We start from the raw sequence: 15,907 nt of genomic DNA, 5'->3' as shown, positions 1-15,907 counted from the left end.
TTAACACAGCCAGTCATTAAAGTGTAAAAACAGATTTTATTTAGTAACTACTGACAGTAGGGGAAAGAGCTCAGCTTTATTCTGATTTGTGCAGAAGTGATTTGGGTGTTATAAAGGGAGAATGGGGAGGTGGCTAGAGGGGGGCTCCGTTGAGTCAGGGGTGAAAATTACAAAGGATTGGTCAGCGCATACTAGCTGCTAGCTGGCAGTTACCAGAGTTAAAAAGTTTCCGAAGTTTCTATCCTGCCATGGAAACAGGCCGGATCCTTCCTGATTATTACATTTCAAGGGAATGACTCTGAAATCCTTGAGAGAGATACTTCTGAGTTGCAAGAGATACCTGTTCACAACTGTGAGCCCCTTTTGGTACTACTCCAAGGAAAGGAGATCAGGGGCCTATAGTTAGGTGCTGCTAGAACAATAGTAGTAAACAACAGTAGTAAAATTTCCTGGCAGCATTTTGAGTTTTCTCAGGCAGGCATTTTAATAATGAGCTGGGGTCATTCTAGGGGCATAGTTTTATGCTCCCAGAAGCCATGCTAGACTTCGGTCAAGACTTTTTAGTGCAGGGTTTGGATGGAGTTAATGTGCCAAGAATAGACACTATTCCTATTTTATAGGTGAAGAAACCTAAGCACAGAAATAAGTAATTAACTAAGTTAACTAAATAAGTAATTCACACAGGATTATACAGCCAGTAAGTGGTAGAGCTGAGATTTGAACCTAGAACCTGGACCCTTAAATACTGTGTTATACTTTCTCATAGCAATGAAGGAGGTTCTGGGTAAACAAAGAAAAATCTAATTTAATCCTTGTTCTCAACACATAGTCCATTGAAAAGGTATGAATATTAGAGCAAATAATTGTAATTAGTTCAATATAAAAACTGTCCATTCAGCTATCCCCTTTCTGTCAAATGATGATACCTAAAACTTTCTCTAACCTCTTCTCCTCTTCTTTTCATGTTGTCATCTGCCAGCCAGATGTTGGAACGCTATCTCACCAGTACCTCAAGTGTGTTATATCCTAAATCTGACTCATTACCTCTCTTACTGAGCAGCTCCTCCTGACCTTTTGACTTTCTCTGTTTGAAATGACATTGCGAGTCTCTGTAAGTCACCCAGGCTCCGTCCTGTTAGTAAGTGATCTGTGCTTCCTTTCTCCCCTCACATCTGTGTCGTCATCAGGGCCTATTGGTAGTGCTGGAATTTTTCTTTTGCTCTCGCCCTCTTTTCCTAGGTCAGGCCAGCATTTCTGTTTGCCAAGCTGGATTCTTGCAGACCCTCTTGCCTGTCGCTTCCCTGTTACGCTTTCCCTCTAGCCTGCTTTGCTGGCCTTGCCTCCTCTATCACATGTGTCCTGTGTGTTAGTTAGGCTGGACTCCTGGCTGTGCTTTCAATAGATTTGGCATTTTTCTTTATACATAAAGATTAGTAATTAGAATTTTGACTGTTTATGAGCTGTTTTGGAATATGATTTTACTTCCTAAATTTATTTTGTTTGCTAACTTTGGAGATTTTCAAGTGGGTGAAGAATGGGATTGGTGGACCAGCCAGCGTTTCCTGCTCTAAAAAAATTATGCCTGCCTCTCACTGTGTTTGCAGATCACATGCATTTCTGTTTCAGCTTCTCTTCATTGCCTCACTGGATACACTCCCTTCCGTAGGATTTTTTATTCTTACTATCCTTAAATACTCAGCTCAAGTCTCCTTATGTTCTGAAGTTCTCCCAGACTTCACCAGTTAACATTGTTCTAATTTTGTTTGTCTTTAATTCATGTCACACCTGAAGACTGCATCATTACCACCTAATTACATGAAGGTGTGTCATATTCTTTCATTGTTTAGTATTTGCTTTCTTCATCTAACTTGTAAACTTGTTGAAGGTGTAAGCTGTGTATTGTAGTTGCATGCTGCAGAGTGCTGAAACCCTAAACAGGCAGGTGTGCACTCACCATTATCATTTGTTTATCCCCTCAACAAATGTATATTGGGCACCTACTGTGTGGTAACATTCCTTCTATCTTGTAGTTTACATCCTGATGGGGGAATTAGGGTAAAAAATGAATCATCACAAATTGTGTTAAATTCTGTGAACAAAATAAAATAGGCTACTATAATAAAGCATGATGTAGGGTCCTGATACTGTGAAGGCCTCTTTGGCAAAGCACTCAGTCACTACTTACTGATTGACGTATTTCAATAAAAGGAAAATGACTTTATGGTGTTCTTATATCTGTTTTTAAGAAATTATAGATACACAAATAGGTAACATGTATAGCTTAAAAAATAATAAACACCTAAACACTGTCTATCTTAAGAAATACCTGGTGATTTTATGTGTCTCTTTCATAATACGTTCCTCTCCTTCCCCCACGAGATAACTTCTCTTCTGAATTTTGTCTGTTGTTTCCTTGCTTTTCTTTTACTATATATGTATTTCTAAACAATACATGGCTTACTTTTGGGTTCTGAACTTATGTAAGTGGTATTATACTGTATATTCTTCTGTGAATTTTTTGTTTTGTAGTTTTTTTATTTCCTAACACTGTTTTTGAAATTTGTCCTTGGCATATTTTATCTAGGACTTAATAAGCCAGGCCTGTGGGTAAAATAGCTCACTTAATAGAGCTAAAGCATGGGAACGTTTTGTAGAACCACCAGAGAAGCTGGTAGATGTTTTTGCTTGCTACTTTCTTAAATACTCCTTTATTCTCCATGCAGCTGTTTGTTTTCACTTCTCTTGGTTGGTGAAAGGTAAAGTAAGCATTTAAAAAAACTATTTCCTAGAAATATTTATAAACTGGAATATATGAATAGCATCATTGTAACTGTCCCTTTAGGACTCTTAAGGTTGACACTGTGTACTGTTATTTTTGCAGTATTGCCATGGACAGCAACCATCAGAGTAATTACAAACTCAGTAAAAGTGAGAAGAAGTTCTTAAGAAAGCAGATTAAAGCCAGGCATACGTTGCTGAGACATGAAGGCATTGAGACAGTATCCTGTGCCACTGAGGTGACCTGAAATTATTACTATCATCTGAATGTAAATATATTGCCATTTTAATGTGTTAGTCATATTTACTAGTAATTGCTAAGAGAAAAAGGCTGTAATTAGTCATGTATTACATCGATATTTAATAAGACTTGTGAACTTTCTATTTTGGGACTTAGTATAGTTTGAATTTTCATTATTGTGTTGATTGAACTAGAAGTTGTGGGTATGTGTTAATAACAGTAACATTATACAACTGTTTACAGTTTACCAAGCATACTTATATTCATTATTTTATTTAACTCCCTAAAAATCCTTATGAGATAGGTGAGAAAACTAAGGTTCTGAGAGGTTATGGTGTGTCCATTGATACAAAGTGGCTGAATAGAAAACTGAAGCTAGATCTTTTGTATCTTAATGCAATCTTTTTTCTATTCTTGACTTCACCTGTATTATAAAGTATTTTGATTGTATGCTATAGAACATTTTTTATTTATTGGACTTTATTTACAAAGCCTTTTTATTATCTGATGGCAATAATTAAATTTACATATGATTATGAGACTACCTGGGCTATGAATTAGAAGAACTTAGTTTAATTCTTAGCTTCTCCACTTCATTGGGCAAGAGTAATGCCCTTTGACCTCAGCTTTCTTCATCATAAGGACATAGTATTGCATAACACTTTATCCCATTGGATTGTTAGATTCTAAAAAGAATGTGTATGTGACAGTGCTTACTAGTCATTAAAATGCTATAGGAATTTTCTTTCTGGTTCTAAAGATAAATGATATGAATAGCAAGGAAGCTTAGTCATCGTCTAACTGAGGGCCAAAGAGAAACAAATGAGAAGGTGAAGCTGGGATTAAAATTTAGGTCTCTAGACTCTCAGGCCAGTGCCATTCCCTCGTGTGTGCTTACGGTGCCTTCTGTGCCGCATCAGAGTTTAGGAATGAGTAGTCTGTTGAGGGAAATTTATATTTAGCAGGTTAGAGGCCCATACTTAGATTTTGTTAAATATCAGTGACTTCAGAGATTTTAAAACAATCCCTATGAAAATGATGGAATAGGTAATAGATTAGAATTAATATTTCTGCACACACTTGGCTATTTCTGCCAAGAGGCACTGAAGCTGTGAGGTTCTCAGAGGCTTACACTGACATAACCTACTCTCATCTCCTCCCAAACGTAACTTGCTTTCTTTTCCTTACAGGGGTTGTGAAGAGAAATGGTAGAAAAAGAAATAGGTTAAGTTTCTTTACTGCCTCTGAAGCTTGTTTCTGGTTTAATCTGTCTTTTCTTCATGGTCTCTGGAAGCTTAAATCTCAATTTCTTGGCTTCCAAATTGTCATCTTATTTGGGCTTGTTGATTTTTCTCTCCACAGTATTTTTAAAGGAAAAGAATGAAATTGTATAAGGACCTCCAATTATATATTACCCATCCAAAGGAGAACAAATGCACTTTTCATGATGTCGCACAAGTGTAGATGACTTCCTTCAAATTTATAGCCATGGTGAAATTTTTCTAGAGCGATGATCTTCAAATTGTCATGATTGGGGGGGTGCAGCCAAGATGGCGGCGTGAGTAGAGCAGCAGAAATCTCCTCCCAAAACCACATATATCTATGAAAATATAACAAAGACAACCCTTCCTAGAATAAAGACCAGAGGACACAGGACAATATCCAGACCACATCCGCACCTGAGAGAACCCAGCGCCTCGCGAAGGGGGTAAGATACAAGCCCCGGCCCCGCGGGAGCCGAGCGCCCCTCCCCCCAGCTCCCGGCGGGAGAAGAGCAGGCAGAGCGGGAGGGAGACGGAGCCCAGGACTGCCGAACACCCAGCCCCAGCCATCCAGGCCAGAGTGCAGACACAGTACGTGCCCAGGGGGCCCTGGATGCTAGGGAAACAGGGCAGCAAGAACAGTGAGCGGGCACTGGAGGCTGGGCGCCGGAGGACATAAGAAAAGCGCGCGACCTTTTTTTTTTTTTTTTTTTTGCTGTTTTGTTTTGGCGAGCACTTTTTGGAAGTCTTAAAGGGATAGGGCCCCCAATACTAGGGAAACAGGGAAGCAAGAACAGTGAGCGGGCACCGGTGGCCTGGCGCCGGAGGACACCAGAAAAGCGTGCGACCTTTTTTTTTTTTTTTTTTTTTCTGTTTTGTTCTGGCGAACGCTTTTTGGAAGTCTTAAAGGGATAGGGCCCCCAATACTAGGGATACAGGGCAGCAAGACCGGTGAGCAGATGCCTGAGGCTGGCGCCGGAGCATAAAGAAAAACAAGCGGCCACTTTTTTTTTTTTTTAATTAAAAAAAAAAATTTTTTTTTTTTAATTTAAATTTTTTTTTTTTTTTTTGTGGTTGTTGTTTTGTTTTGGTGGGTGCTTTTTGGAAGTCTTAAAGGGGCAGGGTGGGACACTTAATCCAGAGGTACGGAATCCGGGGATCTCTGGGCACCCTAACCCCTGGGCTGCAGGGAGCAGGGAGGCCCCTTACGGAGATAAATAGCCTCCCAGCAGCTCCTGCTCCAACGCGACTCCACCATTTTGGAGTAGCTGCCCGAACCAGGCCACACCCACAGCAACAGCGGAGATTAACTCCATAGCAGCCCGGTAGGAAGCAGAAACCCTGTCTGCGCGCAGCTGCCCAGCACAAGCCACTAGAGGTCGCTGTTCTCCCAGGAGAGGAGGGCCACAAACCAACAAGAAGGGAAGTTATTCCAGCCGTCACTCGTCCCAGCTCTGCAAACTATTCCTATCACCATGAAAAGGCAAAGCTACAGACAGACAAAGATCACAGAGACAACACCAGAGAAGAAGACAGACCTAACCAGTCTTCCTGACAAAGAATTCAAAATAAGAATCATAAACATGCTGACAGAGATGCAGAGAAATACGCAACAGAAATGGGATGAAGTCCGGAGGGAGATCACAGATGCCAGAAAGGAGATCGCACAAATGAAACAAACTCTGGAAGGGTTTATAAGCAGAATGGATAGGATGCAAGAGGCCATTGATGGAATTGAAACCAGAGAACAGGAACGCATAGAAGCTGACATAGAGAGAGACAAAAGGATCTCCAGGAATGAAACAATGTTAAGAGAACTGTGTGACCAATCCAAAAGGAACAATATCCATATTATAGGGGTTCCAGAAGAAGAAGAGAGAGGAAAAGAGATGGAAAGTATCTTAGAAGAAATAATTGTTGAAAACTTCCCCAAACTGGGGGAGGAAATAATCAAACAGACCACGGAAATACACAGAACCCCCAACAGAAAGGATCCAAGGAGGACAACACCAAGACACATAATAATTAAGTGGCAAAGACCAAGGACAAGGAAAGAGTTTTAAAGGCAGCTAGAGAGAAAAAGGTCACCTATAAAGGAAAACCCATCAGGCTAACATCAGACTTCTTGACAAAAACCCTACAGTCCAGAAGAGAATGGCATGATATATTTAATACAATGAAACAGAAGGGCCTTGAACCAAGGATACTGTATCCAGCACGACTATCATTCAAATATGACGGTGGGATTAAACAATTCCCAGATAAACAAAAGCTGAGGGAATTTGATTCCCAGAAACCACCTCTACAGAACATCTTACAGGGACTGCTCTAGATGGGAGCACTCCTAGAAAGAGCACAGCACAAAACACCCAACATATGAAGAATCGAGGAGAAGGAATAAGAATGGAGAGAAGAAAAGAATCTCCAGACAGTGTATATAACAGCTCAATAAGCGAGCTAAGTTAGGCAGTAAGATACTAAAGAGGCTAACCTTGAACCTTTGGTAACCACAAATTTAAAGCCTGCAATGGCAATAAGTACATATCTTTCAATAGTCACCCTAAATGTTAATGGGGTGAATGCACCAATCAAAAGACATAGAGTAATAGAATGGATAAAAAAGCAAGATCCATCTATACGCTGCTTACAAGAAACTCACCTCAAACCCAGAGACATGTACAGACTAAAAGTCAAGGGATGGAAAAACATATTTCAAGCAAACAACAGTGAGAAGAAAGCAGGGGTTGCAGTACTAATATCAGACAAAATAGACTTCAAAACAAAGACAGTAACAAGAGATAAAGAAGGACACTACATAATGATAAAGGGCTCAATTCAACAAGAGGATATAACCATTCTAAATATATATGCACCCAACACAGGAGCCCCAGCATATGTGAAACAAATACTAACAGAACTAAAGGGGGAAATAGACTGCAGTGCATTCATTCTAGGAGACTTCAACACACCACTCACCCCAAAGGATAGATCCACTGGGTAGAAAATAAGTAAGGACACGGAAGCACTGAACAACACAGTAGAGCAGATGGACCTAATAGACATCTATAGAACTCTACCTCCAAAAGCAACAGGATATACATTCTTCTCAAGTGCACATGGAACATTCTCCAGAATAGACCACATACTAGGCCACAAATAGAGCCTCAGAAAATTCCAAAAGATTGAAATCCTACCAACCAACTTTTCAGACCACAAAGGCATAAAACTAGAAATAAACTGTACAAAGAAAGCAAAGAGGCTCACAAACACATGGAGGCTTAACAACACGCTCCTAAATAATCAATGGATCAATGACCAAATCAAAATGAAGATCCAGCAATATATGGAAACAACAACACTAAGCCCCAACTTCTGTGGGATGCAGCAAAAGCAGTCTTAAGAGGAAAGTATATAGCAGTCCAAGCATATTTAAAAAAGGAAGAAAAATCCCAAATGAATGGTCTAATGTCACAATTATCGAAATTGGAAAAAGAAGAACAGATGAGGCCTAAGGTCAGCAGACGGAGGGACATAATAAAGATCAGAGAAGAAATAAATAAAATTGAGAAGAATAAAACAATAGCAAAAATCAATGAAACCAAGAACTGGTTCTTTGATAAAATAAACAAAATAGATAAGCCTCTAGCCAGACTTATTAAGAAGAAAAGAGAGTCAACACAAATCAACAGTATCAGAAATGAGAAAGGAAAAATCACGACGAACCCCACAGAAATACAAAGAATTATTAGAGAATACTATGAAAACCTATATGCTAACAAGCTGGGAAACCTAGGAGAAATGGACAACTTCCTAGAAAAATACAACCTTCCAAGACTGACCCAGAAAGAAACAGAAAATCTAAACAGACCAATTACCAGCAACGAAATTGAAGCGGTAATCAAAAAACTACCAAAGAACAAAACCCCCGGGCCAGATGGATTTACCTCGGAATTTTATCAGACATACAGGGAAGACATAATACCCATTCTCCTTAGAGTTTTCCAAAAAATAGAGGAGGAGGGGATACTCCCAAACTCATTCTATGAAGCTAACATCACCCTAATACCAAAACCAGGCAAAGACCCCACCACAAAAGAAAACTACAGACCGATATCCCTGATGAACGTAGATGCAAAAATACTCAACAAAATATTAGCAAACCGAATTCAAAAATACATCAAAAGGATCATACACCATGACCAAGTGGGATTCATCCCAGGGATGCAAGGATGGTATAACATTCAAAAGTCCATCAACATCATCCACCACATCAACAAAAAGAAAGACAAAAACCACATGATAATCTCCATAGATGCTGAAAAAGCATTTGACAAAGTTCAACATCCATTCATGATAAAAACTCTCAGCAAAATGGGAATAGAGGGCAAGTACCTCAACATAATAAAGGCCATCTATGATAAACCCACAGCCAACATTATACTGAACAGCGAGAAGCTGAAAGGATTTTCTCTGAGATCGGGAACTAGACAGGGATGCCCACTCTCTCCACTGTTATTTAACATAGTACTGGAGGTCCTAGCCACGGCAATCAGACAAAATAAAGAAATACAAGGAATCCAGATTGGTAAAGAAGAAGTTAAACTGTCACTATTTGCAGATGACATGATACTGTACATAAAAAACCCTAAAGATTCCACCCCAAAACTACTACAACTGATATCGGAATTCAGCAAATTTGCAGGATACAAAATCAACACACAGAAATCTGTGGCTTTCCTATACACTAACAATGAACCAACAGAAAGAGAAATCAGGAAAACAACTCCATTCACAATTGCATCAAAAAAAATAAAATACCTAGGAATAAACCTAACCAAGGAAGTGAAAGACTTATACTCTGAAAACTACAAGTCACTCTTAAGAGAAATTAAAGGGGACACTAACAGATGGAAACTCATCCCATGCTCGTGGCTAGGAAGAAATAATATCGTCAAAATGGCCATCCTGCCCAAAGCAATCAATATACAGATTTGATGCAATTCCTATGAAACTACCAGCAACATTCTTCTATGAACTGGAACAAATAATTCAAAAATTCATATGGAAACACCAAAGACCCTGAATAGCCAAAGCAATCCTGAGAAAGAAGAATAAAGTAGGGGGATCTCACTCCCCAACTTCAAGCTCTACTATAGAGCCATAGTAATCAAGACAATTTGGTACTGGCACAAGAGCAGAGCCACAGACCAATGGAACAGACTAGAGACTCCAGACATTAACCCAGACATATATGGTCAATTAATATTTGATAAAGGAGCCATGGACATACAGTGGCGAAAGGACAGTCTCCTCAACAGATGTGCTGGACAGCTACATGTAGGAGAATGAAAGTGGACCATTGTCTAACCCCATATACAAAAGTAAACTCAAAATGGATCAAAGACCTGAATGTAAGTCATGAAACCATTAAACTCTTGGAAGAGAACATAGGCAAAAACCTCTTAGACATAAACATGAGTGACCTCTTCTTGAACATATCTCCCTGGGCAAGGAAAACAACAGCAGAAATGAATAAGTGGGACTATATTAAGCTGAAAAGCTTCTGTACAGTAAAAGACACCATCAATAGAAGAAAAAGGAACCCTACAGTATGGGAAAATATATTTGAAAATGACACATCCGATAAAGGCTTGACGTCCAGAATATATAATGAGCTCACACGTCTCAACAAACAAAAAACAAATAACCCAATTAAAAAATGGGCAGAGGAACTGAACAGACAGTTCTCCAAAACAGAAATGCAGATGGCCAACAGACACATGAAGAGATGCTCCACATCGCTAATTATCAGAGAAATGCAAATTAAAACTACAATGAGGTATCACCTCACACCAGTAAGGATGGCTGCCATCCAAAAGACAAACAACAACAAATGCTGGCGAGGCTGTGGAGAAAGGGGAACCCTCCTACACTGCTTGTGGGAATGTAAGTTAGTTCAACCATTGTGGAAAGCAGTATGGAGGTACATCAAAATGCTCAAAACAGACCTACCATTTGACACAGGAATTGCACTCCTAGGAATTTACCCTAAGAATGCAGCAATCAAGTATGAGAAAGATCAGTGCACCCCTATGTTTATCGCAGCACTATTTACAATAGCCAAGAATTGGAAGCAACCTAAATATCCATCGATAGATGAATGGATAAAGAAGAAGTGGTACATATACACAATGGAATACTACTCAACCATAAGAAAAGGGCAAATCCAACCATTTGCAGCGACATGGATGGAGCTGGAGGGTATTATGCTCAGTGAAACAAGCCAAGCGGAGATAGAGAAATACCAAATGATTTCACTTATCTGTGGAATATAAGAACAAAGGAAAAACTGAAGGAACAAAACAGCAGCAGAATCACAGAACTCAAGAATGGACTAACAGGTACCAAAGGGAAAGGGACTGGGGAGGATGGGTGGGTAGGGAGGGAAAAGGGGGGGGGTAGAAGTAGGGGGGTATTAAGATTAGCATGCATGGGGGGGTAGGAGAAAAGGGAGGGCTGTACAACACAGAGAAGGCAAGTAGTGATTCTACAACATTTTGCTATGCTGATGGACAGTGAGTGTAAAGGGGTTTATAGGGGGGACCTGGTATAGGGGAGAGCCTAGTAAACATAATATTCGTCATGTAAGTGTAGATTAGTGATACCAAAAAAAAAAAAGGGCAGTTCCTGTGTGGTAACCTCCAATGAGTTCTACACAAGAGTATAAAGGGCATATAAAAGTGTAGGCAAAGGGTCTGTTTGTGTTTATACAGAGGATCAAAGCCTAATTGGGCTACACCGAAAATGAACTCAGATACGATAGGAAAAAGAACTTCCAACATCAGCACTCTCTGGAAGCCTCATGCCAGAAGATGATCATCAAAAAACCCCAACAAAGATCCACGCACTGCTACAGCTGTAGATGCACTCATCCCACCAGTTCCTGGACTTGCCATGGGAATGAGGAAGGAGATATCTAAGCTGGCCTGTGCATACAGTAAAACAACAAATTTTATCTATACTGTTGGAACTCAACCAAGAATTAGGAGAAGTGCAAATTGTAGCTCTCCAAAATCTTACAACTACAGACTATTTACTGTTAAAAGAACATAAGGGATGTGAACATTCCCCAGGAATGGGTTGTTTTAATTTGATTTCTCTCAGACTGTTCTAGTTCAGTTGGACAATATCCACCATATCATAGATAAGTTTTCACAAATGCCTAAGGTGCCTAACTGGTTTTCTTGGTTTCACTGGAGATGGCTGGTAATTACAGGTATGCTTTGGTTATGTAACTATACTCCTATTATGTTAATGTGTGTGCGCAATTTAAGTAGTAGCTTAAAACCTATATATGCTGAAGTTACTCTACAAGAAGATATGTCAAAGAAATAATCAATCTTCCCAGGTTTTCTGCCGCCTGCTACTTCTATAGCTTTTCTTCTTCCTTCCTAATTACAACCCTTAAATAGAATTCGTGCCTCATATCAAATTTACCGAGTATCATAATTCTTCCAAGTGGTAAAGATACCTCAAGACAAATGCTGGGCATAGAAGCTACAGGGCATAAATATGCAAAGAAATAAAAAGCTAACCTTTTCAATCAATAAGGCTTCTCTCTCACTTACCAACTTTACATTTCCCTGTATGGCCCTGGAAGATGACTGGTTAGCCAGAGATGGGTAAGATTCCTCAAGGGAGGAACAACCTAAGACAGGCACAGTCGCAGGGGGGTCATCAGGTGAGAAATTGGGGATCAACAGAGGTGAGGCTTAGAACCTCACCCCCCCGTTCTGAGAGAAATCTTCTGCATACGTGGATGTTTTATTGCCCTTGTCTAGCTTGGATTAACACATAGTCTACAGGCACACACTTGATCATCTACATTTGCTCTCTTACAACACTAAACTATGTTTTCTACCTTTATCTTGTATCTACCTACCACTTCAGCATTTTATTAAAAAAAATAATAATAAAGAGAGAAATGTGGTATCCACATATAACTCAAGTATAAAAATTAAATGAGTATTCATATTTGAACTGACTGTTTACAGTTCATAATGCATGAGCAAAACCGAAGGTTTCTGTGATGGCTGCCCTTGTACTGTTCACCATGTAAGAACTTATTCACTATGTAAGAATTTGTTCTCCATGTAAGAACTTGTTTGTTATGCCTCAGAAGATTGGAGACTGACGAAAATTAGGCTTGGAATGGATTAACGATTGTGCATTGAGCATTGACTCCCCTATACAGAATTTTATTGTTGTTAGCAACCATTTGATCAATAAATATGAGAGATGCCCTCACAAAAAAAAAAAAAATTGTCATGATTGAAGATAAAAAAAATTCTGAGTTCTCTATTTCGTATTGCTGGGAAAGTTGCTTGACTGAACAATTATAAATGAAAGAATTATTGCATTTAATTGTATTGTACAATTCACATGTAATAGGAAACAAGTGCCTCCTTTCCTTCCCCTAGTGCACTTGTTTTTGTTTGGCTTGCCTTTAAAATTTCCCACAGATCACTTAGACTGCATCTTTGATGACTACTAGGATTCCTCAAGTCACATGTCACCATCTTTCTCATTTCCTAGATGGGGCACTGGACCCTTGATATTTATAAGACCTTTGCATTTCCTTAAGTTTGGTAATAATGGAAATGTTTTTGTAACTGTAGCTGCATATAACCAGATTATTTTGGTACTTTACAAACTTCATTGGATAACGTACAGGGCCAGCCATCTGAGACTAACTTTTATACCATATTTTATATTATTGTATTACTGTTTATTATGTGTACATGTATGCCTGTATACATATAATGTATTGGCTGTCCATGGCAGAACAGAGCTTTAGTTTTCTTATTATTGAATTTTTATAAGAATTATTACATTCTTTTAAAACAAGGTTATAGATATTCCTATTTTGTGTGTATGACAGTAATACATTATGTTCTTAATCTCCAGCATAGCGTGAATCGGTTTGGCAAGCTGTTGTGCTTGGGTCAAGTCTGACTTGTGAGCTAAGAATGAGTTTTACATTTTTAAATGGTTAAAAAATAAGAACAAGAATATGGACAGAGACTTACATGACCTGCGAAGCCTAAACTACTCACCATCTGTCCCTTTTCAGAATCAGTTTGCCAGTGCCGGGTATGTGATGAGAGAGGGAGAGCAAGCCATCATTTGTTTACTTTTGTTGTATTGCAGTTTTGGGGAGTCATAGCTCATAAATTAAAGATCTTAACACTGTATAGAATGCTTTGTAAGTAGAAAGATGATAAGGGTACTAGGCCTTAACCATCTGAATGAAAAATAGAAGAGCTCTTCCCTCCCCACAAAATCCCTTGAATAAAGCTTGGTGCCACACTGCAAATAGTAGGAAGTAAGCATGAACTTACAAAGGAAAGAATTTTAATTGCAAAATGACTGAATTATTCAGGCACAGAGGAAAATTTTCCTATTTTGTGTTCAGTAGAACCTATAATTGGTTTTTCTTTGAGCCAGTACCTTTACTTTAGTTTTTAGGAAACATTGTATTATCTTGTTATATCAAAAGTGTGGATTCTGGAAACTTAACAGACAGAAATAGGCTTGAAATCCAGCTCCCCTAGTCACTCCCTTAACCTAATTTTCTGATTTTCAGTTTCTTCCTCTGTGAGGTGGGGCCCGTAGTACTCACTGTGTAGGACTGTCGTGAAGATTGTGTTAATGAGGACTAAGTAGGTAAAAGCATGTCGCGCACAGTGTCTGACAAAACGCAAGTCTTGTGTAACTCCTTATTCCTTCTCCTTTCTTTTATTTCTCTTTCATTATGTTAAATTTATGTTTGAACAGTGAAGGAGTTATCTTTTAATTTGTTTGTATGGTTATTAAAAAAGGAATATTTTACTGAAAAGGCTATTTAAAAAATTAGTAATATTTACAACATAGGCGTACTTTTAAATTCCCATTATTTAGTAAATTGATTTTTGTACTTTGTATGAAATTAGAAAAGCAAGTAATCACCACATGGAATGCTTAGTTACACCTTTTTTAGTTCTCTTAGCTATACCTTTGTAGAGATTGTACTTAAAAAAATCTTATTTTATCTTATTTAAAAATATTAATTTTATTTAAAAACTTTATCTTTATTTTAAACAGGTCAAAAAATAAACATGATGGTCCTTTCTTTTTGTTTTTTTAAGAGCCTGGTTGTTGCCAATGGTGGTCTGGGTAACGGTGTGAGCAGGACCCGGCTGCTCCTGGTCTTAGAGGCGTGCGGAGCGGTGGACGCTCTCCTGATGCCGCCTACGAAGCCCTACTCATTTGTAAGATACAAAACTACAGAAGAATCTGAGAAAGCCTGTGTTACCCTCAATGGAAAAGAAATAATGAATGATTTAGGACAAAAGATCATTCTGTACTTGAATTTTGTGGAAAAAGGTATATTATTATACAGACATCTTTTTAAAAATACTGCTTTGCTTTTGTATGAGTTTTCTTAAGTTGGGAGGTTCAAAATCGGACCCAGCCCCTTTTTGTTTGACAGACATTCTAAGCGTGTGGTTTTGCCTTTTGTGACCGGTAGTTGAAGGGAGGTGATTTAGACATTGCCTACTTCTAAGGAGCTGGTCCCACCAACCCAGCAATGTATTTATTATGCAGGTTACTTGTTTTGGAATGCTGCTACCTAATCATGTTTTTTTAAATTTAATGTTGAGAATTCAGATCACCAATCTATTTTTCAGTGTCTTCCCAGAAGTTTTCATTTAATTACTTAAGAATTGATTGATCCAAATGTTTATGTACCAAGCTTCATATTTATGGAAGAACACTGTTATTCACAAAAGATCCCCAAAGTTTATAGTAGCACTGTCCAATAAACTTTTTGTGATGATGGAAATATTCATATGTTCTATCTGTGCTAACATGCTTGTTTGATTGAGGAACTGATTTTTAAATTTCTAAATTTCTAAATTTTAATTTTATTTAAATTAATTAAGTTAATTTATTTAATATAAAAGTTTTATAGGCTGATTTACGGAATTACTACAGGGATTATTACATTGTTTCACTACTCTCCCATGGATAGGAGATGTGTTAAGATGAACTTTGATTTAGACATCCAATCTCCTTCTGTTATATTTATTTGCCACCTATTTAAGCAATTAAAGACTTTTGTTTAGATATTCTGGGGGTGGGTAGGTGAGTATAATCTGATCAAATTTATGTTTTTATAAAATAAGACTTAAAGGAAACTTTAAAAAATTCCTTTAAAGTTATATTTTAGAACTTATAATTCTCACTGCCTATGTATTTGACTTTAAATCTGACTTCACAGATTTTTAAAACTAGATTATATTTTATGTGCTCATGATGAGTTTCTGAAAAATTGAATAGTTTTGATCATAAAATACTGTCCTTGGGTATTCCCTTAGGTAGTATGTTGAACACTTTAAGAAAGTATACATAGTGAGTTTTGGAGTGTTCTTTATTTGAAATCTTACATTAGATCCATATGTACTTCTAAGACTGTTTTAATCACATTTATATCCTTGGAAATCATTTTTAATAGAATGAATAGAATAGAACTGTGTCTGAAATGTTTTGATACTTGTTTTGGTATCTACCACCACATAGTTGC

The 15,907-nt window shown here is 38.1% G+C and overlaps 1 protein-coding gene across 4 annotated transcripts in view; it reads left to right on the top strand.

Moving 5' to 3' along the window:
• ALKBH8 (alkB homolog 8, tRNA methyltransferase) overlaps positions 1-15,907 on the top strand; it is a 67,469-nt gene that overhangs the window by 2,334 nt on the left and 49,228 nt on the right. For all 4 annotated transcript variants that reach the window (XM_057491042.1, XM_057491041.1, XM_057491044.1 and 1 more), the window contains exons 2-3: positions 2,882-3,017; positions 14,469-14,706. In XM_057491042.1, the coding sequence (XP_057347025.1) occupies positions 2,882-3,017; positions 14,469-14,706 (374 nt within the window). The remainder of the gene's footprint in view (positions 1-2,881; positions 3,018-14,468; positions 14,707-15,907) is intronic.

This window comes from Manis pentadactyla, chromosome 13 (assembly GCF_030020395.1).
Source record: "Manis pentadactyla isolate mManPen7 chromosome 13, mManPen7.hap1, whole genome shotgun sequence".
Lineage (NCBI taxonomy): Eukaryota > Metazoa > Chordata > Mammalia > Pholidota > Manidae > Manis > Manis pentadactyla.
The sequence above is the reverse complement of the archived record's forward strand: the minus strand, read 5'-3'. Positions and strand labels throughout refer to the sequence as shown.